Source organism: Delphinus delphis, chromosome 3, assembly GCF_949987515.2.
Source record: "Delphinus delphis chromosome 3, mDelDel1.2, whole genome shotgun sequence".
In the NCBI taxonomy this organism is placed as follows: domain Eukaryota; kingdom Metazoa; phylum Chordata; class Mammalia; order Artiodactyla; family Delphinidae; genus Delphinus; species Delphinus delphis.
Window position 1 is genome coordinate 132725881 of NC_082685.1, and position 24382 is coordinate 132750262.

General features: G+C 39.8%; 1 protein-coding gene across 1 annotated transcript in view; it reads right to left on the minus strand.

Annotated features, from left to right (window-relative positions):
• The window catches only part of ITGA2 (integrin subunit alpha 2), a 106942-nt gene that overhangs the window by 52083 nt on the left and 30477 nt on the right, over nucleotides 1-24382 (minus strand). The window contains exons 3-4 of the mRNA XM_060009510.1: nucleotides 4717-4826; nucleotides 3029-3120 (exon numbers count right to left, since the gene is read on the minus strand). Coding sequence (XP_059865493.1) covers nucleotides 3029-3120; nucleotides 4717-4826 — 202 coding nt within the window. The remainder of the gene's footprint in view (nucleotides 1-3028; nucleotides 3121-4716; nucleotides 4827-24382) is intronic.

Sequence of the window (24382 nt, forward strand, 5' to 3'; positions counted from 1 at the left end):
GGACTATTTCTATTCTCTTATAAGACTCTAGGAATCGTCAACTCTTGAAACTAACAAGTCAACAGTGCCTTTGAGAGAAAGTGCACTGGAGCCCACAGACGGGAGGGAGAGGGTGGCAGATGTGCTGTGCCTGGTGTCAGGCGTCTTGGGGACCGGAGCACTGGGACTGTCAGTGTAGGGAGGAGCCCATCAGGTCACCCACCAAGCTCGACAAAAGGGGTGCTGTCCTTCCAGAGAACACCCAGGAGGAAAATGCGTGCAAAGTTCATTTTTTGTCTCTCAGACACCTGGGTCTCAGCTGCTTCATCTGTAAAATGAGGATGATCAGACCTCCTCCTAACTTAAGGCTGCTGTGAAGACGAAATGAGTCTATAGCTATTAACACTTAGAACGGTGCTGGGTAAATAGCAAGGGATATATAATTGTTAGCCAGCATCATTATCATTGTTATTCCTTGAACATAGGTCTCCTCCTGTCCCTTCCATTTATACTCTTCAGCAGAAACCCTAAGTCCTCACGTCCCCATGGGCCAGGCAGGCAGCCTGGAAGAGAGCTCCAGCCAGGTGTAGACACCATGGTGAATGAAGAGCCCACGCTTTCTGTGCAGGGCAGACCATTGTGGCTCCTGCCTGTGGGCTGGTGTGCAACAGGCCCCGTGTGGCCAGACCTCCCAAATTCTCAAGGAGAGTCAAAGAGAGAATTTTGTGTGAAAATTTATAGTTAACAAAAACCTGAAACACTCTACATGCTAAACAAACACAAAGGAGGTTCATGAACCGCCAGTTTTCAACTCTGTAGTTATCAAAGTATTTCTTTGAGGACTTCAGAACCCCATACTTCTGGCCCCTAGAACCTTCAGTTATCAAAGCTGGCATTTGTCTTCTTGTGCACATCATACTCCAACTATTAATACCTCCACTGACCTGACCCCAAAGCTCTCCCTTTCAGCAGCCCTTGAATGCCAAGAACTCCTGATTAAATCATGATTAAATCACGTGGGAAACATTAGATTAAATAATATTCAAATCGTTAGATGTGAAAGGAGAAAAAATGGGGAAGAGAAGTCTAGTGATGATCTTAAAAACAAATCTATACAGTTTAACCTTATGTAAAGCTGTGGACCAATTATTAAAACTTAACTGAAAAGTGTGGACTTGCAAAGAGTGATTGGAAGAATGAAAGGGAACTTATTTGACCCACTTTAATTGTTGGTAGCTCAAAGGAGAAGCTGCTGTGGTCATATTTCATGCTCAATGAACAAGGCATAGTTTTTCCCTTATAAAACTGGTTCATTTTGCCAATTAGTTAGGGAGAAATCACTATTGATGCCTTGGGTTAGTATACCGAATAAGATACCAACTACTGATTCCTATATCCCCACCCCCAAGTTGGTTTATCTTAATCACCCTTAAAAATACTAACTCATGAAGTATTAAAAAAGATTTTTTTGTTTTAAAAGCAATGGAAAACAGCATTAAGGAGTTGAAATTAGAATATGCCAATTGTTAATGCCAGAACAACATTCCTGCTTTAAGCCCGGAACTTAAGAAGGTTCAAAAAAAAAAAAATGTGATGATTGTCAGTCTTTTCCACAGAATTCTTAAGAGTATCTTAAGATTTTGACCTTTTAGGTATGGAAAGAAGACTTTGGCTTTTTTCTTTTCTTTTTTTTTCTCTTTCCCTCCCTCCCTCCTTCCTTCTACTTGCTACATTGACTGTTAATCTCTCAAATTCTCTTACAATTTTATTTTATAAATAAGATTTACAAAATGTTTTATTTTGCATATAAAAATCTATAGTTACACATTAAAAATCTGAAGTTACAGACTAAAAACTTTGAAGCACATTCTATAATCCCTGTATCTTAATGTTTTTCTTTCTTAATTTATTCAACTTTAAAAAAAAGACAAAAGCAACCTTATGATAAAGACTTCAGAAGATCATAAACAGGAAGATTCATTGCAATATTCATTTATGCATTGATCTAACACATATTATAAGCAACACTTAATTCAGTTAGTGGTACCAAGGTCTCTCTAATATCTCTCAGTAAAAATAGAATGATATTATTCAAAATTGATTACATTTTTAGAGCAATCTGGTTATACACCCAAGCTTTTAAGTTAGCATATCAATGTAGCATGTCATAACCAATGTAAAGTTAAAGTAAACTTTCTAAGACTACTTTAACAGGGCTATACAACTAGGTTACACCTACATGGACTGGCAGAAATGTCAGATGAGACTGGGTTTTTGTTTGCCTTTAAACACTTTTTTTTTTTTTTTTTTGGTGTGTGATGGTTTTCATTTTTTTACAGTTGCATCTTTTCAACAGTTTTCTATGTTATTTTTTTGTTAGTCCCAAGCTCAGGAATTATTCTCTCTTTCAGAAAACTTCCATTTTCTTCTAGTTTTTTATATTAACTTTTTAATTCACTCAGAAGTATATTTGGATATGCAAGTTATTCACCAATTAATTGTCCCCAGACCTCTTGTTAAATAAGGCATTCTCTTTTACTGATTTGTGGTGGTCTTTTCACAGCTTTCTAGAAACTAAATGAGAGTACACATTAACATGAAATAAGACGAGATCAAGCCATGCCTTAAATAATATCAGATTGGTCAATGATTATCAGAAACGATTAAAAATAAAAGTACTTTATAGCTTTGAAACCTACTTTCTGAATTTGCAGTACCTATCCTGAATGTTCCTACAGGAAGGAGAAACGAGAGCTAGAATTCTGCTGTTATCAACAAATACAAAGCACATTTTCCAAGGGTAAAGAATCGGTGTTCCTTCTGATCCCTTTTTCCAAAACATTCTGTGGCAATGGTTTTACTAAATATCTTAAGACATCTACATATCAACATATTGTTCTTTCATGTTGGCTCTCCATCTAGCATGTCTTATCCAAAATCAAGCTCAAACATTTAAACCTCAAGATCTGGCTTGCTAGGAGGGATGGTGAGAAGACACTGACTTCATCCTTTCTTGAGAGGAATGAGGATTTGAAAAGTAAACACTCACGAGAAATCCACCCGTTCCCACGTTCCTTGTCAGTGTCAAGCCAAGGCTCATGTTGGTTTTCATCTCAGTAACGTTGGAAATGCTCGTGGAAGCTTTCAAAGGGGAGAAGATTTTTAAGAGTGGTTAAATCATCATTTATTTAAAGCCATTTTTTTTCAATGTACACTCAGGTTTACATGTAGCATTGAATTTAGTGCTTGTGTTATATAATGAAGTGTATGGAAATGAGATGCCTTCAGTGATCTGGCAGCTCATTTAAATATGTGATCACATCTGCAGAATGTGATCCTAGGGGGTGGAGTCTGCAAAGGTCATGGTGGCTCCAGCTAAAGCTTTATTCTGGATCGGAAAAAAATATCCTTAAAGTGTTATCAAAGGATGCCGTATGGTAGAATCTGGCTCAAAGCAATAGTGAATGAACTTTAAAAGGAAATCATGACACTAGCATGTAGAATAATAGATAAATCTCTCCAACCTTCTCTCTCCCACTCAAATAGGGCATCATCTGCTGTATCCATTCTTGAGCTACTGAACACTGAAATTCTTCTCAATAATATCATTATTTTCTCATATCCTCTAATCTCTGCCAAGGTGTATACATATATGTACACATACAGGTATATATATACATAAAATTACGCTGTCTATGTATATGTGTATACACATAAATTATGCTAAGTCATCTGCTCATATGTATATATACATATGCATAAAATTTCTAAAATAATAAAAATATATATATTAGGGGTGAGTATTTAAAAGTTTTATTATATAGTTTATGCCCCATTTCCCAGGATACCTGTTTTAAAACTTCACCCTTCTTCTCAAGCCTCCAAACTCAACCCAGATCCCATCACTCTCTACTGCAAAGAAGATAATCACACTTGAAAGATAATCTCAACTTCTCTCATCTTTACCTAAAGGTCCTTCTAGAATTCTGACTCCTCTCTTTCCTTTGTGTTTCAGAAAAGAGAGCATTCTTCCTAAGACTCATTTTCCCAGGTACCAGAGACATTAATTCCATCCAGTTAACTTTATTCTTGACCAGGAGTCACTCCCTTTTTATTGCCTCCTTCCACTCTCCCTACAAAAAGGATCATCTCTTTTTTATTAGAAAAATTGTCTCTTAACTCTGCTACCTTATCAAACTATTTTCCCAATTCTCCTTCACTACTTAACTTCTGGAAACAGAGTTAATTAAAACAGCAATTGCAAACAATTACAAAGAATTCTAAACTGTGAATTTCTTTTAGTAGAATGAAATCATTTAGACATGACCAGAAATAAAGAGTGTTCCTCAGCACACCCCAAATCAGCCCTAGTACTGATGTTTCTATACTTAATGGTTTGTTTTGAGGAGGGAGAGAAGTATGGATAGTCTCAGATTTCTATAAGTAACCAGCAAAATAATCCTACATGTCGGTGGAAACCGGTCCACAGTCTGGGGATAGATGGCCCAGGAGGCAGCACATTTCCCATGCATCCATCTTTCTTATCAGGTCATCAAACCGTGTTGGAAATTTGAATACAGTTGGGCCCCATATGACTACAGACATAAAGGCAACAAAAGCTGTCTATATTCCTTAAACACAAAACTATGATTGGTTTTGTTGTTATCTTTCAGCTGGGTATATAACAAATGAGATTTTGTTACGTGTAAAGTAATCACATTGCTAATTATAACTTACTTTGCAAATTCAGTTTTTCACATGTAGTGGTGGATAGATCAACAGGACATTTATACACATCTCCCATTCGGTTCTCAGGAAAGCCACTCCATGGTGAACCAACCAGTAACCTAGAAATAGGGATTTTATTTTCCATTAGACATAAAATGTTAGCTATAGTTTCTTAAAGATAAAGCTGACCACAAAACAGTAAAAAAAAAAAAACAAATTTAATTTCAATTTTTAATAAGTGAACAGTTTCTATTTGCTCAGCTATAATTTGCTCTCCTTCTTTTCCTCTTAGATGATCAAGATCCTTGATGAACATCTACAGTACAGCTGTCTTGCCACACACCTGGGAGTCTCTCTAAAGCAGTTCTGTCCAACAGAAATATAATGCAAGCCATAAATGTGGGCACATATGTAATTTTAAGTTTTCTAGTGGCCACATTAATAAAACAAAAAAGCAACAGGTGAAATTAATTTAAATAATATATTTTATTTAACTCAATATATCCACACTACCATGCAATCAATATTAAAGTTATTAATGAGCTAGTTGATATCCTTTTTTCCATACTAAGTGTTTGAAATTCAGTGTGTATATTTTGAGCACATATCAAGGTAGGCAAGTAATATTTCAAGTGTTCAGTACCCATGGGCGGCCAGTGGCTCTTTGGTCAGCATAGCTCTAAAGAATGAAACGATATTAAAAGCTAAAGTGAAAACTAATATTTGTCCAGTGCTTTCTATGCCCTAAGCACTTTTATATGTTATTTAGGGAGCAGATGAGCTATCTAAATGGCTTTATGCTTACCGTCTATATAAGGGAATCCTCAGCAAAAATAAAGAGCAAGTGTACTGTGGGGCTCTCCTTATGTGTATCATGTTTATAGCCAGAATACAGAACACTGAGGTCAGAGACGGGTGCTAACATCTTCCCTTTGGTTAGTTCACTCCCTACAGAATTTTTCCAGTAAGAGACTATGCATTTCCCTGTAGAACCACTCATTCGACATTTCTGGCCACAGAAGAATGGACAGAAAGAGTCCATGTAACAGCCTGATCTTTAGAAACTCCTGTATGTTAATTACTCAGCAGCATCCAGTGACTAAAGAAGCGTATTTGACTCAACATTTTTTCCTTGTCAAAGTTGGGAAGGATTAGATTATTCATCTATGAAACTTAAATTCTTTCATGTCGGGCTTCCCTGGTGGCGCAGTGGCTGAGAGTCCACCTGCTGATGCAGGGGACACGGGTTCGTGCCCTGGTCCGGGAGGATCCCACATGCCGCGGAGTGGCTGGGCCCGTGAGCCACGGCCGCTGAGCCTGCGCGTCCGGAGCCTATGCTCCGCAACGGGAGAGGCCACAGCAGTGAGAGGCCCGCATACCGCCAAAAAAAAAAAAAAAAAAAATTCTTTCATGAGGCTTCTGTCTAAATATTTTAACATTATTGATTAAACAACATGTGCCCAATTAAGTGCTACAGTGGATAAAAAAGTCTACGGTACATTTCTACTAACTTAGTAAAACTGTTTAAAATACGTAACAAGTAAAATAATAATCATACAGGGCTTCCCTGGTGGCGCAGTGGTTGAGAGTCCACCTGCCGATGCAGGGGACACGGGTTCGTGCCCCGGTCCGGAAAGATCCCACATGCCGCGGAGCGGCTGGGCCCGTGAGCCATGGCCGCTGAGCCTGCGCGTCCGGAGCCTGTGCTCCGCAACAGGAGAGGCCACAGCAGTGAGAGGCCCACGTACCGCAAAACAAAACAAAACAAAAATAATAATCATACAAATGAGTAGAAAGATATGAATAAGTTCCCCTTCCTGAAAAAAAGTAAAATGGTCTAAGGAAGCAAAAATGGACATCAAAGGATGAGGCTGGTAGTCAGCATTCTTAACAGAGGGAACACCATGAACAATCATGGAAAGAGGAAAATACAAATTATTTTGAAAGAGAGTTAATGATTCAGTAATAGTCTTCTCCCCTTATTCATCTTATACAATTATTTTCAAACTAATATTTTATAGAGCATTCTAGAATACTTTTTTTGAATATTCGTTTTATTTATTTTCTTTATTTTTTTGGCTGTGTCAGTTCTTAGTTCTGGCACACGAGATCTTTGCTGAGGCATTCAGGATCTTTCGTTACAGCGCATGGGCTCTTCCGCGGTGTGCAGGCTTCTCTCTAGTTGTGTCATGCGGGTTTTCTCTCTCTAGTTGTGGTGTGCAGGCTCCAGGGTGCATGGGCTCTGTGGTTTGCAGCACGCAGGCTCTCTTGTTGAGGTACACAAGCTCAATTGTGGCACAAGGGCTTAGTTGCCTGGCTGCACGTGGGATCTTAGTTCCCCAACCAGGGACTGAACGTGCGTCCCCTGCATTGGAAGGCAGATTCTTTACCACTCGACCACCAGGGAAGTTCCTAGAATACTTTAAAGCAGCTAACTTTGATTAAGGTTACAGTTGAAAGTTTTTGTCTTCTTCTGAGCAGATATTTTACCTAATTTACCCGTTAAAATACTGCCTATAGAAATCATCAACAAAACAAAAAGACAACCTACTGAATGGGAGAAAATATTTGCAAATGATAAGACTGATAAGGGGTTAATATACAAAATATATAAACAGCTCATACAACTCAACATCAAAGAAAAAAAAACAATAAAAAAAAGGGGAGGGAGGAACTTCAAGATGGTGGAGGAGAAAGACATGGAGATCACCTTCCTTCCATAACTACATCAAAAATACACCTACATGTGGAACAACTCCTGCTGAACACCTACTGAATCCTTGCAGAAGACCTCAGACTTCCCAAAAGGCAAAAAACTTCCCACATACCTGGGTAGGGCAAAAGAAAAAAGAAAAAACAGAGACAAAAGGATAGGCACGGGACTTGCACCAGTGGGAGGGAGCCGTGAAGGAAGACGTTTCCACACACTAGGAAGCCCTTTCACTGGTGGGGATGGAGGGTGGGCAGGGGGGGAAGCTTCAGAGTCATGGAGGAGAGCGCAGCAACAGGGGTGCAGAGGGCAAAGTGGACAGATTCCCACACAGAGGATCAGTGCCGACCAGCACTCACCAACCTGAAAGACTTGTCTGCTCAACCGCTGGGTCGGGTGGGGGCTGGGAGCTGAGGCTCGGGCTTCGGAGGTCAGATCCCAGGGACGTGACTGGTGGTGGCTGCATGAACACAGTCTGAAGGGGGCTAGTGCACCACAGCTAGCCGGAAGGGAGTCTGGGAAAAAGTATGGATTTGCCTAAGAGGCAAGAGACCATTGTTCGGGGTGTGTGAGGAGAGGGGATTCAGAGCACCGCCTAAATGAACCCCAGAGACAGGCATGAGCCACAGCTATCAGCGTGGACACCAGAGACGGGCATGAAATACTAACGCTGCTGCTGCAGCCACCAAGAAGCCTATGTGCAAGCACGGGTCACTATCCATACCTCCCGTCCTGGGAGCCTGTGCAGCCCGCCATTGCCAGCGTTCCATGATCCACGGACAACTTCCCTGGGAGAACACACAGCGTTCCTCAGGCTGTTGCAATGTCTTGCTAGCCTCTGCCACCGCAGGCTCACCCTGCATTCCAGTTATAACTACCATACCCCTCCCTTCTCCCGGCCTGAGCGAGCCAGAGCCCCGGAATCATTGCTCCTTTAACACCCTCCTGTCTGGGTGAAGAACAGATGCCAAAGGGCGACCTACCTGCAGAGGCAGGGGGAAATCCAAAGCTGAACCCCAGGAGCTGTGCGAACAAAGAAGAGAAAGGGAAATCTCTCCATGCAGCATCAGGAGCAGCGGATTAAATCTCCACAATCAACTTGATGTACCCTGCATCTGTGGAATACCTGAATAGACAACGAATCATCCCAAAACTGAGGCGGTGGACTTTGGGAGCAACTGTAGACTTGGAGTTTGCTTTCTGTGTCTAATTTGTTTCTACTTTTATGTTTATCTTAGTTTAGTATTTACAGCTTATTATCATTGGTAGATTTATTTATTGATTTGTTTGTTCTCTTCTTTTATATATATATATGTATATATATTTTTCTTTTCCTTTTTGTGATTGTGTATGTGTACGCTTCCTTGTGTGATTTTGTCTGTATAGGTTTGCTTTTACCATCTGTCCTAGGGTTCTTTCTGTCCGTTTCTTTTTAGTATAGTTTTTAGTGCTTGTTATCATTGGTGGATTTGTTTGTGGGATTGGTTGCTCTTTTTTTTTTAACTTTTTATTTATTTATTTTAATAATTTTTTTATTTTAATAACTTTATTTTTAATTTTTCTTTCTTTCTTTTTTATTTGTTTTCTCCCTTTTCTTCTGAGCCGTGTGGCTGACAGGGTCTTAGTGTTCCACCCAGGTGTCAGGCCTGAGCCTCTGAGGGGGGAGAGCCAAGTTCAGGACACTGGTCCACCAGAGACTTCCTGGCCCCTCATAATATCAATTGGTGAGAACTCTCCCAGAGATCTCCATCTCAATGCTAAGACCCAGCTTCACTCAACAATCAGTAAGCTCCAGTGCTGAATATCCCATGCCAAACAAGTAGCAAGACAGGAACACAACACCACCCATTAGCAGAGAGGCTGCCTAAAACCATAATAAGGTCACAGACACCCCAAAACACACCACTGGACGTGGTCCTGCCCGCCAGAAAGACAAGATCCAGACTCACCCATCAGAACACAAGCACCAGTCCCCTCCACCAGGAAGCCTACACAGCCCACCGAACCAAACTTACCCACTGGGGGCAGACACCAAAAACAATGGGAACTATGAACTTGTGGCCTGTTAAAAGGAAACCCCAAACACAGTAAGTTAAGCAAATTAAGAAGACAGAGAACTACACAGCAGATGAAGGAGCAAGGTAAAAACCCACCAAACAAATGAAGAGGAAATACGCAGTCTACCTGAAAAAGAATTCAGAGTAATGATAGTAAAGATGATACAAAATCTTGGAAATAGAATGGAGAAAATACAAGAAACGTTTTAACAGGGACCTAGAAGAACTAAAGAGCAAACAAACAATGATGAACAGCACAATAAATGAAATTAAAAATTCTCTAGAAGGAATCAATAGCAGAATAACTGAGGCAGAAGAATGGATAAGTGACCTGGATGATAAAATAGTTGAAATAACTACTGCAGAGTAGAATAAAGAAAAAGAATGAAAAGAATTTAGGGCAGTCTCGGAGACCACTGGGACGACATTAAATGCACCAACATTCCAGTTATAGGGGTCCCAGAAGATGAAGTGAAAAAGAAAAGGACTGAGAAAATATTTTGAGAGATTATAGTTGAAAACTTCCCTAATATGGGAAAGGAAATAGTCAATCAAGTCCAGGAAGTGCAGAGAGTCCCATACAGGATAAATCAAGGAGAAATATGCCAAGACACATAGTAATCAAACTATCAAAAATTAAATACAAAGAAAAAATATTAAAAGCAGCAAGGGAAAACCAACAAATAACACACAAGGGAATCCCCATAATGTTAAGAGCTGATCTTTCAGAAGAAACTCTACAAGCCAGAAGGGAGTGGTAGGACATATTTAAAGTGATGAAACGCAAAAACGTACAACCAAGATTACTCTACCCAGCAAGGATCTCGTTCAGATTTGATGGAGAAATTAAAACTTTTACAAACAAGCAAAAGCTAAGAGAATTCAGCACCACCAAAGCAGCTTTACAACAAATGCTAAAGGAACTTCTCTAGGCAGGAAACACAAGAGAAGGAAAAGACCTACAACAACAAACCAAAAACAATTAAGAAAACGGTAATAGGAACATACATATGGATAATTACCTTAAAGCAAATGGATTAAATGCTCCAACCAAAAGACACAGACTGGCTGAAAGGATACAAAAACAAGACCCATATATAAGCTGTCTACAAGAGACCCACCTCAGACGTAGGGATACATAGAGACTGAAAGTGAGGAGATGGAGAAAGGTAATCCATGCAAATGGAAATCAAAAGAAAGCTGGAGTAGCAATTCTCATATCAGACAAAATAGACTTTAAAACAAAGACTATTACAAGAGACAAGGACACTAAATAATGATCAAGGGATCAATCCAAGAAGAAGATATAACAATTGTATATACTTATGCACCCAACATAGGAGCACCTCAATACATGAGGCAAATACTAACAGCCATAAAAGGGGAAATCGACAGTAACACAAACAGAGTAGGGGACTTTAACACCCCACTTTCACCAATGGACAGATCATCCAAAGAGAAAATAAATAAGGAAACACAAGCCTTAAATGATACATTAGCAAAGATGGACTTAATTGATATTTATAGGACATTCCATCCAGAAAAACCAGAATACACATTTTTCTCAAGTGCTCATGGAACATTCTCCAGGATAGATCATATATTGGGTCACAAATCAAGCCTTGGTAAATTTAAGAAAATTGAAATCGTATCAAGTATCTTTTCTGACCACAACACTATGAGCCAAGATATCAATTACAGGAAAAGATCTGTAAAAAATACAAACACATGGAGGCTAAACCATACACTACTAAATAACCAGAGGTCACTGAGGAAATCAAAATATGTCTAGAAACAAATGACAATGAAAACACAACAACCCAAAACCTATGGGATGCAGCAAAAGCAGTTCTAAGAGGGAAGTATATAGCAATACAATCCTACCTCAAGAAAAATCTCAAATAAACAACCTAAACTTACACCTAAAGCAATTAGAGAAAGAACAAAAAAACCCCCAAAGTTAGCCCAAGGAAAGAAGTCATAAAGATCAGATCAGAAATAAATGAAAACGAAATGAAGGAAACGATAGCAAAGGTCAATAAAACTAAAAGGTGGTTCTCTGAGAAGATAAAGGAGATTGATAAACCATTAGCCAGGCTCATCAAGAAAAAAAGGGAAAAGACTCAAATCAACAGAATTAGAAATGAATAAGGAGAAGTAACAACGGACACTGCAGAAATACAAAGGTTCATGAGAGATTACTACAAGCTACTATATGCCAATAAAATGGATAACCTGGAAGAAATGGACAAATTCTTAGAAAAGCACAATCTTCTAAGACTGAACCAGGAAGAAATAGAAAATATAAACAGACCAATCACAAGCACTGAAATTGAAACTATGATTAAAAATCTTGCAACAAACAAAAGCCCAGGACAAGACAGCTTCACAGGCCAATTTTATCAAACATTTAGAGAAGAGCTAATACCTATCCTTCTCAAACTCTTCCAAAATAGAGCAGAGCGAGGAACACTCCCAAACTCATTCGATGAGGTCACCATTACCCTGATACGAAAACCACACAAAGATGTCACAAAAAAACGACAACTACAGGCCCATAGCACTGATGAACATAGGTGCAAAAATCCTCAACAAAATGCTAGCAAACAGAATCCAACAGCACACTAAAAGGATCATACACCATGATCAAGTGGGGTTTATCCCAGGAATGCAAGGATTCTTCAATATATGCAAATCAATCAATGTGATAAACCATATTAACAAAATTGAAGGAGAAAAAGCACATGATCATCTCAATAGATGCAGAAAAAGCTTTTGACAAAATTCAACACCCATTTATGATAAAAACCCACCAGAAAGTAGGCATAGGGGGAACTTACCTCAAAATAATAAAGGCCACATATGACAAACCCACAGCCAACATCATTCTCAATGGTGAAAAACTGAAACCATTTCCTCTAAGATCAGGAACAAGACAAGGTTGCCCACTCTCACCACTATTATTCAACACAGTTTGGAAGTCCTAGCCACGGTAATCAGGGAAGAAAAAGAAATTAAAGGAATCCAAATCGGAAAAGAAGAAGTAAAACTGTCACTCTTAGCAGATGACATGATACTATTCACAGAGAATCCTAAAGATGTTACGAGAAAACTACTAGAGCTATCAATGAATTTGGTAAAGTAGCAGGATACAAAATTAATGTACAGAAATCTCTTGCATTTCTACACACTAATGATGAAAAATCTGAAAGAGAGATTAAGGGAACACTCCCATTTACCACTGCAACAAAAAGAATAAAATACCTAGGAATAAACCTATCTAGGTAGACCTGTATGCAGAAAACTGTAAGACACTGATGAAAGAAACTAAAGATGATACAGACAGATGGAGAGATATACCATGTTCTTGGATTGGAAGAATCAACATTGTGAAAATGACTATACTATAGGATTCAGTGCAATCCCTATCAAACTACCAATGGCATTTTTCACAGAACAGAACAAAAAATTGCACAATTTGCATGGGAACACAAAAGATCCCAAATAGCCAAAGCAATCTTGAGAAAGAAAAACTGAGCTCGAGGAATCAGGCTCCCAGACTTCAGACTATACTACAAAGCTACAGTAATCAAGACTGTACAGTACTGGCACAAAAACAGAAATATAGATCAATGGAACAGGATAGAAAGCCCAGAGATAAACCCACCCACATATGGTCACCTTATCTTTGACAAAGGAGGCAAGGATATACAATGGAGAAAAGAAAGCCTCTTCAATAAGTGGTGCTGGGGAAACAGGATAGCGACATGTAAAAGAATGAAATTAGAACACTACCTAACACCATACACAAAAATAAACTCAAAATGGATTAGAGACCTAAATGTAAGACACTATAAATCTCTTAGAGGAAAATATAGGCAGAACACTGTATGACTTAAATCACATCAAGATCCTTCTTGACCCACCTCCTGGAGAAATGGAAATAAAAACAAAAATATACAAATGGGACCTAATGAAATTTAAAAGCTTTTGCACAGCAAAGGAAACCGTAGAGGAGATGAAAAGACAACCCTCAGAATGGTAGAAAATATTTGCAAATGAAGCAACTGACAAAGGATTAATCTCCAAAATATACAAGCAGCTCATGCAGTTCAACATCAAAGAACAAACAACCCAATCCAAAAATGGGCAGAAGAGCTAAATAGACATTTCTCCAAAGAAGATATACAGATTGTCAACAAACACATGAAATGATGCTCAACATCACTAATCGTTAGAGAAATGTAAATCAAAACTACAATGAGGTATCACCTCACAGTGGTCAGAATGGCCATCATCAAAAAAATCTACAAACGATAAATGCTGGAGAGGGTGTGGAGAAAAGGGAACACTTCTACGCTGTTGGTGGGAATGTAAATTGATACAGCCACTATGGAGAACACTATGGAGTTTCCTTAAAAAACTAAAAATAGAATTACCATACGACCCAGCAATCCCACTACTGGGCATATATCCTGAGAAAACCATAATTCTAAAAGAGTCATGTACCACATTGTTCACTGCAGCACTATTTACAATAGCCAGGACATGGAAGCAACCTAAGTTTCCACTGACAGATGAATGGATAAAGAAGGTGTGGCACATATATACAATGGAATATTATTCAGCTATAAAAGGAAACAAAATTGAGTTATTTGTAGTGAGGTGGATGGACCTAGAGTCTGTCATACAGAGTGAAGTAAGTCAGAAAGAGAAAAACAACTACCATAAGCTAACACATATGTATGGAATCTAAAAATAAATAAATAAATAAATAAATAATGGTTCTGAAGAACTAGGGGCAGGACAGGAATAAAGACACAGACATAGAGAATGGACTTGAGGACACGGGGAGGGGGAAGGGTAAGCTGGGATGAAGTGAGAGAGTGGCATGGACATATATATACTACCAAACGTAAAATAGATAGCTAGTGGGAAGCAGCCACATAGCACAGGGAGATCAGCTCGGTGCTTTGTGACCACCTAGAGGGGTGGGATAGGGAAGGTGGGAGGGAGATGCAAGAGGGAGGGGATATGGGGATATATGTATATGTATAGCTGATTCATTTTGTTATACAGCAGCACCTAACACACCATTGTAAAGCAATTATACTCCAAAAAAGCCGTTAAAAAAAAAAAAGGGCAGAAAACCTGAATAAACGCTTTTCCAAAGACATACAGATGGCCAATAGGCACATGGAAAGATCCTTAACATCATCAATCATCAGAGAAATGCAAATTAAAACCACAATGAAATAGCACTTCACACCTGTCAGAATAGCTATCATCAAAAACCCCACAAATAACAACTGTTGGTGAGGATGTGGAGAAAAGAGAGCCCTTGTACACTCTTGGTGGGAATGTAAATCGGTGCAGCCACTGTGGAAAACAGTATGGAGGTTTCTCAAAAAACTAAAAATAGAACTACCATATGACCCAGCAATTCTACTTCTGGGTATTTATCTGGGGAAAAAACAAAAACAAGAACAAAAACCCCCACTAATTTGAAAAGATATGTGCACCCCAATGTTCAAATCAGCATTTTTTACAATTTCCAAGATATGAAAGCAACCTAAGTGTCCATCAACAGATGAATGGATAAAGAAGATGTGGTACACACACACACACACACACACACACACACACACACACACACACACACTAGAATACTGTTTAGCCATAAAAAATGAATGAAATTTTGCCATTTGCAACAACATGAATGAACTTGGAGGGTATTATGCTTAGTGAAATAAGTCAGACAGAGAAAGACAAATACTGTATGATATCACTTCTATGTGGACTCTAAAACGTAAAACACACTTGTGAATACAACAAAAAGGAAACAGACTCACAGATACAGAGAACAAACTAGTGGTTACCGGTGCAGAGAGGGAAGGGAGGAGGGGCAATATAGGGGTAGAGGATTAAGAGGCACAAATTACTATGTATAAATAAATAAGCTATTAAGGATATATAGTACAACACAGGGAATGTAGTCAATATTTTATAATAACTATAAATGGAACATAACCTTTAAAAATTGTGAACCACAATCTGTATACCTGAAACACAAATAGAAATAGGATTGAAATATTGGCTATTAGTAAGTCCCAATATTCACTTTAATGGAGGGAGAGAATCATAGAGCAGGATTTGAAGTGCATGTTTGAACATATCTGATGTTCTTCAAATTCATGACAACTCAGAGGAAGTTAGGAAACTTATGAAGACTCTGTATTGTAAAAACTATCTTCCAGGGCTTCCCTGGTGGCGCAGTGGTTGAGAGTCTGCCTGCCGATGCAGGGGACACGGGTTCGTGCCCCGGTCCGGGGGGATCCCACATGCCGTGGAGCGGCTGGGCCTGTGAGCCATGGCCGCTGAGCCTGCGTGTCCGGAGCCTGTGCTCCGCAACGGGAGAGGCCACGGCAGTGAGAGGCCCGCGTACCACAAAAAAAAAACTATCTTCCAGCAGCTCGATTTTTCTCCATTTGTACAAATCTCTGGTCTTCATTCCATAGTGGAAATACACAGTATTACCTCTGATCTTTGTGTGCAGGATACATCTTAAAATTTAAGAAAGAAAGAGACTGAAAAAGAATATACATACACACACACACACACACACACACACACACATATATATATATTTAATCACTTAGCTGTACACCTGAAACTAACATTATAAATTAACTATACATCAATAAAAATTTCTTTAATAAAGAAAGAAAGAGATAACCTGGCCCTTGCTTACTTTTCCAGCCCTGTTTTCTCCTGGTACATTCCTGAAATTCTGTATTTTAGTCATTAGACTCTGATCTGGTGGAGGAGCTGAGTTCTTCTTGCTTCTAAACCTTCACACACGCTGTTCCCTGCCTGGGAAATTCTGCTCATTAGTTATGTCTCCCATTAGACAACCACTTCTTCCAGGAAGTCACCTGGTTCTTCCACATTTGAGAAAGGTGGATTTCCTGAAGACTTTCATAGCCTCTGAGCTTTCCCTGTCCCAGTTTTCATCACGTTACCCTGGAAGTGCTTGCCTCCTGATTAAATCCCCCCTAGAGAGGAAAAGTCCATGGGGACTAGGAATTGAGACTATAGCACTGAGTGACTAGGTGTTGAACAAATGAATGAAAACACAAGTGAACAAACGAATGGATGAGTCTACATTATTTTTAAAAAATTTTATTGGAGTATAGTTGATTTACGATGTTGTGTTGATTCTACATTATTACCTAAGAGAATTCTCTTACTTGAGGAGAAGTTGAGTAGAAAATTTTTAGTTCTGTTTTTATTGAGGAGCATTTCTTTCTGTCCAAATTGAAGAAAAAACAGACAAACAACAAGAGGTGAAAAAACTCCACCAAGTTGAGAGGAAAGCATTATATGGTCACTGCTCTGTCTGCTGTTCCTGATTCAGTCTCCACATATCCATGATGCGTCTAACTTGTGTCTTTATTTTTTAAACAAAAGCTGACTGAGGAGTCTGTAGGGAACAACATGGCACCTGATAGCAAGGAACTCTAATAGGAAGTGTGGCTTTGCCCCTTTACATGCTGGGAATTGATATTAATTACAGCAAATCTTACAACAGCTGGTACTGAATGAGAGTCTTTCTGGACATTATTAACTTCCTGTGCAAAACGAGTCTGAGATTATGTTATCTCCGTTTTCCATACAGAATCGCTGAGACACAGAGAGATGAGCAACTAGGTTGTGAGAGCCAAGCATAACTGATTCTGACGCCCAAGCTCTTGACCCTTAGCCTATTTATTTTCTTTCCTATTAGTGGCAAGAAGGCCTGGCAAAGGGCCCAGGTTGGGAAAACTGTCTGAACAGATGGGTTGGGCTCCAGAATCATCAAGGAGTAGGAACTGGAACTTGAGGGTCAGGCCACACCTACTGAGATGGGAGGCGTACTGTTTACAGACAGGGAAGAGCAGCGTATGTTCAGATGGTCCCAAATGTGGTCATTTGTGCGGCTTCTGCTGTGCGCCTTTCCCACCCACCCTCAGCATATTCCAGAGAAACACACTGAGAAACAAAAGTTTAGTGTTTCTCACCTAAAATTGAACCATTTTGTTCCTCAGAGCCTCCAGCAGTAAAGCTGCATCACTAGCTACCTGTTTTCTCAGTGAGAAAGCTCAAAAGCCCACTTGCTGTTTCCTATCGACATTCCCTGGACACTCTCCCCCCACCCCCTCCTATCCCCTCCCAGAATTCATGATTTGACAACCTCGAGGCTCTGGGAGATGATGACATCTCCACCACCACCGTGAAAGTTACCCCCACCCCCACCCCATTCATCAGACAGGAAGAAGAGAAGGCAAGCATCTGTGCAGCTGTGTGCCCCTCAACAAGGAATTTATGAAAGGACCTGAGATTCTCACACAGAACACATAAATCTCTGGCAGCATTATGCCATATTGAACTCTTAACCCAAAACAATGGAGGACGGTGGCAACCGGACCATTTTGGCGACTGCTGAAGAACAGCAAGGATATCCTCATCGTGTATGATTCATTCTTTAAATACTGTGAACCACATTAGGAAGTCACAGGTCATACTAGTGACTACAGAGAATGTTTGTAAAACCATTGCTCACCTCCTTTATTGGCAGTGTTTCCAGTAGATTCTCCTCCTCCCTTGCACCCAGTGAAATCCTCGTTCCTGACAACTCACCCTCACAAGGAAAGGCTACGACATCACCCATGGTTACTCCGAGGGAACTGTGACATTCTCAAATTAATCAGACAGAAAGATGAGGGAGGCAGATATATTGATCTATAAAAATTTTATGTAATCAGCTGTAGCAGGAAGAAACATGCCAGGAGAGGATGTTATAAAGGTGTGGAATGGGATACGTTGGTAGGTAAACCCTGCGGAAATGCGGCAAAGCCTCTTTGAAGTTATGGATTTAATTTAATCACAACCAGACAAAGAGCTGCGTGAACCGTCGTGCGTGCTGATTCTCAAAACAAAACAAAATCCCAAGATATAAACTCCTCTTTTCCTACAGTGAAACTGGGAATTCTTCCAAGACGACTTAAAATAACACTTACTGTTCAATTATCTTGTGGGAAAATAGTGATTATATAGAGTTGCAAAACATAGCCAATCTGCCCACCTCCAGTGGAATTCAAAATACTTTGTTTAGTTAGTAAACAGTATTTACGGTGGTGTAGGTAGTTTTAAACCCACAATCCGGGGGCTGTTATAAATATCTTCCTTTGGTCTGTGATTTTCTAAACTCTCCAAGCGTTCCTTCGATACTAGAGACTTTTCCAGAGATTATGGACAGAGGTGCACTTAAAAATATTGACTAGGGCAAAGCATGTTTTGTTTGATTCAATAAATGTTTTTTTAAGATCTTTGGGGGCTGACATGTTGCACAGCTCTAGCAGGTACCATTCCCACATGCATGGTGTGCCCTGGCCTTGTGCAGTATACAACCTGTGACGCTGTACCTGGTGGCCAGGCCAACTGTGTGCCAGACTCAATTCTAGGCACTGGGGAGATATTAGAGAGTAAGTCAGTCAAAAATTTATGGCCTCACAGAGGCTACATTCTAGTGGGAAAAGACAGACAATAAGTGTAATAAGTAAGTAAAACATATGGTGATAGTGATCAGGGCTTTGTGGGAAAAGTGAGGAGGATAAAGTTAGGAGCGTGAGGTGGAGGGTGTTATAATCTTTATTAGGAGGGCCAGGGAAGGCCTCACTGAGGTGACATTTAAGTAAAGAGTAGATGGAGGGAAAGGAGTAAAACCGTAAGAGCCAGGAATAGTCCTGGCTATGGGAACAGCAAGTGCAAAAGCCCTGTGGCTGGACCAGAATGCACAAGGGGGAAATTGTAAGAGATGAGGTCATGCTGGTAATGGGCCCAGATCTTGCAGAGCCTTGTATGAAATCATAAGGACTCAGTTTTCCCTCTGAGTGAACTATGAGAAAGAAAGTCATTGGAGTGTTCTGAGCACAGTAGTGGTATGATCTGACATATTTCAGAAGGATTCTGGAGGCTTCTCTGTTGAGAATGATTGCATGGGGGTAAAGGCAGAACAGGTGAAGCACTTAGAAGGCACCTGGGATAATACAGGCAAGAGGTGATGCCAGGCTCCTACGGGGCTGGCAGAAGGGAAGGTAGTGACAAGTGTCCTTATTTCAGATATATTTTGAAGGTAGGGCCAGCAGGATTTCTTGAGAGGTTAGTGTTTGAATAATAATAAAAAAAAAAACTCAAAGAATGACCCCAAGGTTTTCAGCTAGAACTAAAAGCAACCGAGCGGCCATCATCAGATAAGGGGGATACGGTCAGTAGAGCAAGATTTTGAGGCAAGGGAAGCTCAGAAGGTCAGGAGGAGGTGTTTTCAGTTGGCGATGTCTATCAGCCATCCATGGTGGTATTTTGTTTGCCATTAGAAGCTTACTACATATAATACCCACATTAAGATGAGAAATTTCAAAGCCTACAGCTTATAAATATAAATACTATTCCTTATATTTCATTCCAGGCCATTGACAACACAAGGAGTCCGCTGAGTTCCATATGGCTACCTGCTTGGAACATAAAAGGAGCTGGTGATGGGAAGAATTCACCTGTAAGACTTCACATCTCTAGGAAGGGAGAAGATGGGTAAGAGAGTTCATTTTCAGCTCTTGGCTGGGAAACACTGCAATTATAAATTTAATAGCTAAACTCTTTGGCATACGTTGAAAGGCAGTTTCAGTCTCCTGGCCTCATCATGCTGCCTCAGACTTCTGTGGCCGCCAGATCACTTCCTCAAACAGTGGGACGGCTACACTCTCAAGGTCTTTCAGTTCCCCAGTGCAAAGTCCACCGACTTCATTACTGCTAGAACATCTTAAGCCTACTGTTCTGTCTCACAAAAATCCTGGAAATTAGCTTTTGCACTGGAAGCAATTGAATCCATAAAAACTGATTCTGTTACGTTGACTCATCCAACATGCAGTTTTCCTGAAGTTAAACTCAAAAGCCAAAATAGTCCATTTAAAGTCTTGTGATGGTATAAATTCCACATTCTTGTGCCCCGGCGGGGAGGAAAGGAATGCTTTTAAGGTCACACATTTTTATAAGTCAAAGCCCATGAGATAGTACCTTTTAAATAGGTGCTTCGGCAGATGGCTATCAATGCTAAGAACTGGAAAAGCAACCATATTTGTAAACTACTTTACACTTTATAAAGCACATTTTATCCTTTATTTTATAAGGATCTTCTCTGATCCTTATAAATACTCTGTGAGATCAAATATTATGACTACTCCTGTTTTCATATAAAGAAACTGACTCTGTCTGATGAGCAGCAAAGTCTAGATCTGCCCTTTCACTGCAAACCTCCAATTCTTTCTGCCGTATTAAGCTGACTTAGAACTCTTCCAGGAGAGCTACTCACTGTTGTCCTGTCACCTGGGCCCTAAGTAAATTAACAAATAGGTTCCACCTGTGCCACTTAGCATTAACCAGATCCTTCTTCGGACGGAGTTGATGGATGGAAAAGTTTCAGACAAGTAGCCGCCAGGAAGGGGGGTGTGTGTGTGTGTGTGTGTGAGTCCCAGCACCATCGTGAATGAACTCATTCTAAAAACAGACATTCAGGCATTAACACAGAGGAAAGCTTAAAATGATAAGACTAGCTGGTGAGGCACAGAGGATATCCACAGATCACTGAAGGTCTCCAGATACTCCGGAGCAGCAGATCTATTCCACATGCAAGTCACAAAAGATGGGCATACAAATTTGTGTCCAGAGCAGGGAACATTTCAAGTGCCCTTTCTACTATAATGCAAACCATTTAAAAAATTTAGCTATAAAGATAACCTTAACTTAGTGGAAAAAAATTAACAACTATGATGTGACAAAGGTAGGTGAATCAACTAGAATCAACTCAACTAGAGTGGTCCATGGGGGTCTAAAAGGTACTTGGTTCCCTACTTACCCTGCCCCTACTGCCAGCCAAGGGAAAGTCATTGTTGATAGGAAACACGCCACTTTGTATACCTATATTAATAGTGTTGGTTTAAGTACATAACAATAGCATAATAATTAGTTATAAAAATGTTAACAGTAAGTTTTTTAAACTTAAAACTGCAAGGATATATTACAGTCAGACTTCTAATGCCTTTGCGGAATCAAAAATATGACTAAGTTAGAAGTTGGTGAAAATAACTAAAATGTAATGGAAGAACAGAAAGGAATATATATGTCATGGATTTAAAATAAAAGCAAACCTTGTGAATAAGCAACGTAAGCATGTTAAATGGCACTACCAGGAAAACCTGTCAAGAGAATTTTACCTTTGGAAAGAGACATAAAGGAGGATATTGGCTAACATTTAAAGGCTACATAATGAAAGACGAAGACATGATTATTTTGGAAAAGGGATCAGAATAGCATCCTTGGCCAAGAAGAAGAAGAAATGGACCAAAGCTAAAGTGACAGATGAGAAATGGCTGAGGATGAGGCAGTGGGGGGAGGTGGGGAGGAACTAGTTATTTAAAACCCTGATTTTCCTCCTGTATATTTTTACAAGGAGCTAATGAGAGTACCTCATATGTGCACAGTAGTTTAGTTTTTGAAGTGTTTTATTCTCTTACAAGGTGCTAAAAACTTCTGGTTTGGTCAGGATGGCATTTTCTTTGTGCTCTAGAGAGGTTGTGTGACTTTCCCAAAGTCACCCAGCTAGTGATGGGGAAGCTGAGGGTAAAGCCCTTCTGTTCTGGCTCTTGATTTATATGACAAATCCCTGTCTATGAGAGAATGAAAAGACAGATGGGAACTGTCATCCCAGGCAACCCTTTTCTGTAACAATTTTTCATTCAAAATGCTAAATGAAGTTTATCTTACTTTATAAAGTTTATATGAAAATTATATTTAAATATTATTTATAAATGCCAATTACATTCTGCCACTTTCTTCCCTGGTTGCTTATAAAAATATGTCCACTTGGAACACCTTACCTCTGTTTGCATTCATCTACCCTATGCTTATTACTTCTTAGCTCTGTAAACTTAGGCGAACTAATAAAGCTTTCTAAGTCTCACTCCTCTCCTCTCATTTGTAAAATGGGTAATTATTTGACAAAGCTCTTAAAGATTCATCATGAGTATTAGGTGTTTGGCAAAGAACTTACCAGTATTGGTATTACCAATGTACTATACAACATAATCTTTGATGTCTGTTGCAGAATTGAATGTTACTTCTTTATTATTTATCTAAAATTCTCTACAAGAGATATTTTGTACAATCTGTTATATTTGTAACACACGTAATGCTTTACTACAATTTTTCTTAATTAAAAAGTAAAAATGGGGACTTCCCTCATGGCTCAGTGGTTAAGAATCCACCTGCCGATGCAGGGGACATGGGTTCGAGCCCTGGTCCAGGAAGATCCCATGTGTCGTGGAGCAACTAAGCCCGTGTGCCACAACTACTGAGCCTGCGCTCTAGAGCCCATGAGCCACAACTACTGAGCCCGCTCCGCAACAAGAGAAGCCACCGCAATGAGAAGCCCATGCACCTCAACAAAGAGTAGCCCCCGCTCAACGCATCTAGAGGAAGCCCATGTGCAGCAATGAGGACCCAATGCAGCCAAAATAAATTAAATAAATAAATAAATTTATAAAAAGTAAAAGCTATACTATATATAGATGGAAGGTTTTTTTTTTTGGCTATGACACTTGTTCATTATATTTCTCCTCTTAAAGAACAAGCATGCACTGGTCCTCAATAGAACAAGAAAATACATGTCTACAACTGGAAATACCCTCAATTCCCAGACAGTCCTCGTCACACAAGCGATTACAGTGCCCTAAGGTTTTTGAGTCATATAATGAGCTCAAACGGTTCTTGGGACAGGCCCTCAGATGAGACAAACAGAAAGAGTGCATATCACCACAAGATTCCAGGAAATGACTTTAACCATATCACGATCCTTTGTGTAACTGTTCATGATAAGGATTGCATCACCTACATTCGGACATCCTGTGTATAAAGCGAGGGCTCCAAAGCGGAATGACCCTCTGTGGGTCTCACTCAGGGGAGAAGAGACCACAGCTTTCCACACAGGTAGAGTGCTCTGGTGCTCTATTTGTGAGGTAATCTTGCTCTTAAAGTCATCCAGCTCATGGGAGACCATGAGAAAGTTTCAAGAATTTGCAAAGCCGTATTACTACTGTTTTTAGAATAAAAGTCCACAGTGTAATAAAAGTATAATAAATAAAACTAGCAAAGGAGTCAAGATTATTTTGTTAAAATCTTGTAGATCCCAGTGCAAAATATGCCTATAAATTCTTAGAAAAATGGGACATATGGAACAGCTAAAGTTGTACTTTAAAAATAGTGGAGTGTGATTTAAGAAAACTCAGACTAGAGCTCTAAACGAGTTGTCAGAAGGCAGGAAAGGGCTGAAAGATAGAGTCAGGGCTCAACAAGACAGATTGTAAAGAAAGTCCAAGCGATCAGAGGAAAACACGGCCAAGACAGCAGCTTCACAACAGGCAGTAGGGAGTAAAAAAAATAAAGGGATGTGTGTGTGTGTGTGTACTACGTATATAAAGTCTAAGGAAAAAACACTCACAGTTTATTAAAGAAATTCATAGTAAAATCACTTTCTGTGCCCGAGGTTAACTTGATTAGTATCAGAAGAAAAGTTAATGTTTAAACAGTCTTTCCCACATCTGCTACTCCCATAATGTCTGTGCAATTGTCATAAATTAGGAGTGGGGAAGGGCACGGTGCCAATTGTCAAAGCAAACAGGCAACTCTGGATTCCAAGTTTCGTGTTATGTTCCTTGAGCCACAGGATTGTGAACGCTGCTGGACCTACCCACGGCCACCCCAGCACTGGAGCGGGAAAGCCCACTCACCTGGATCGTGCTCATCCCTGCCCTTTAAG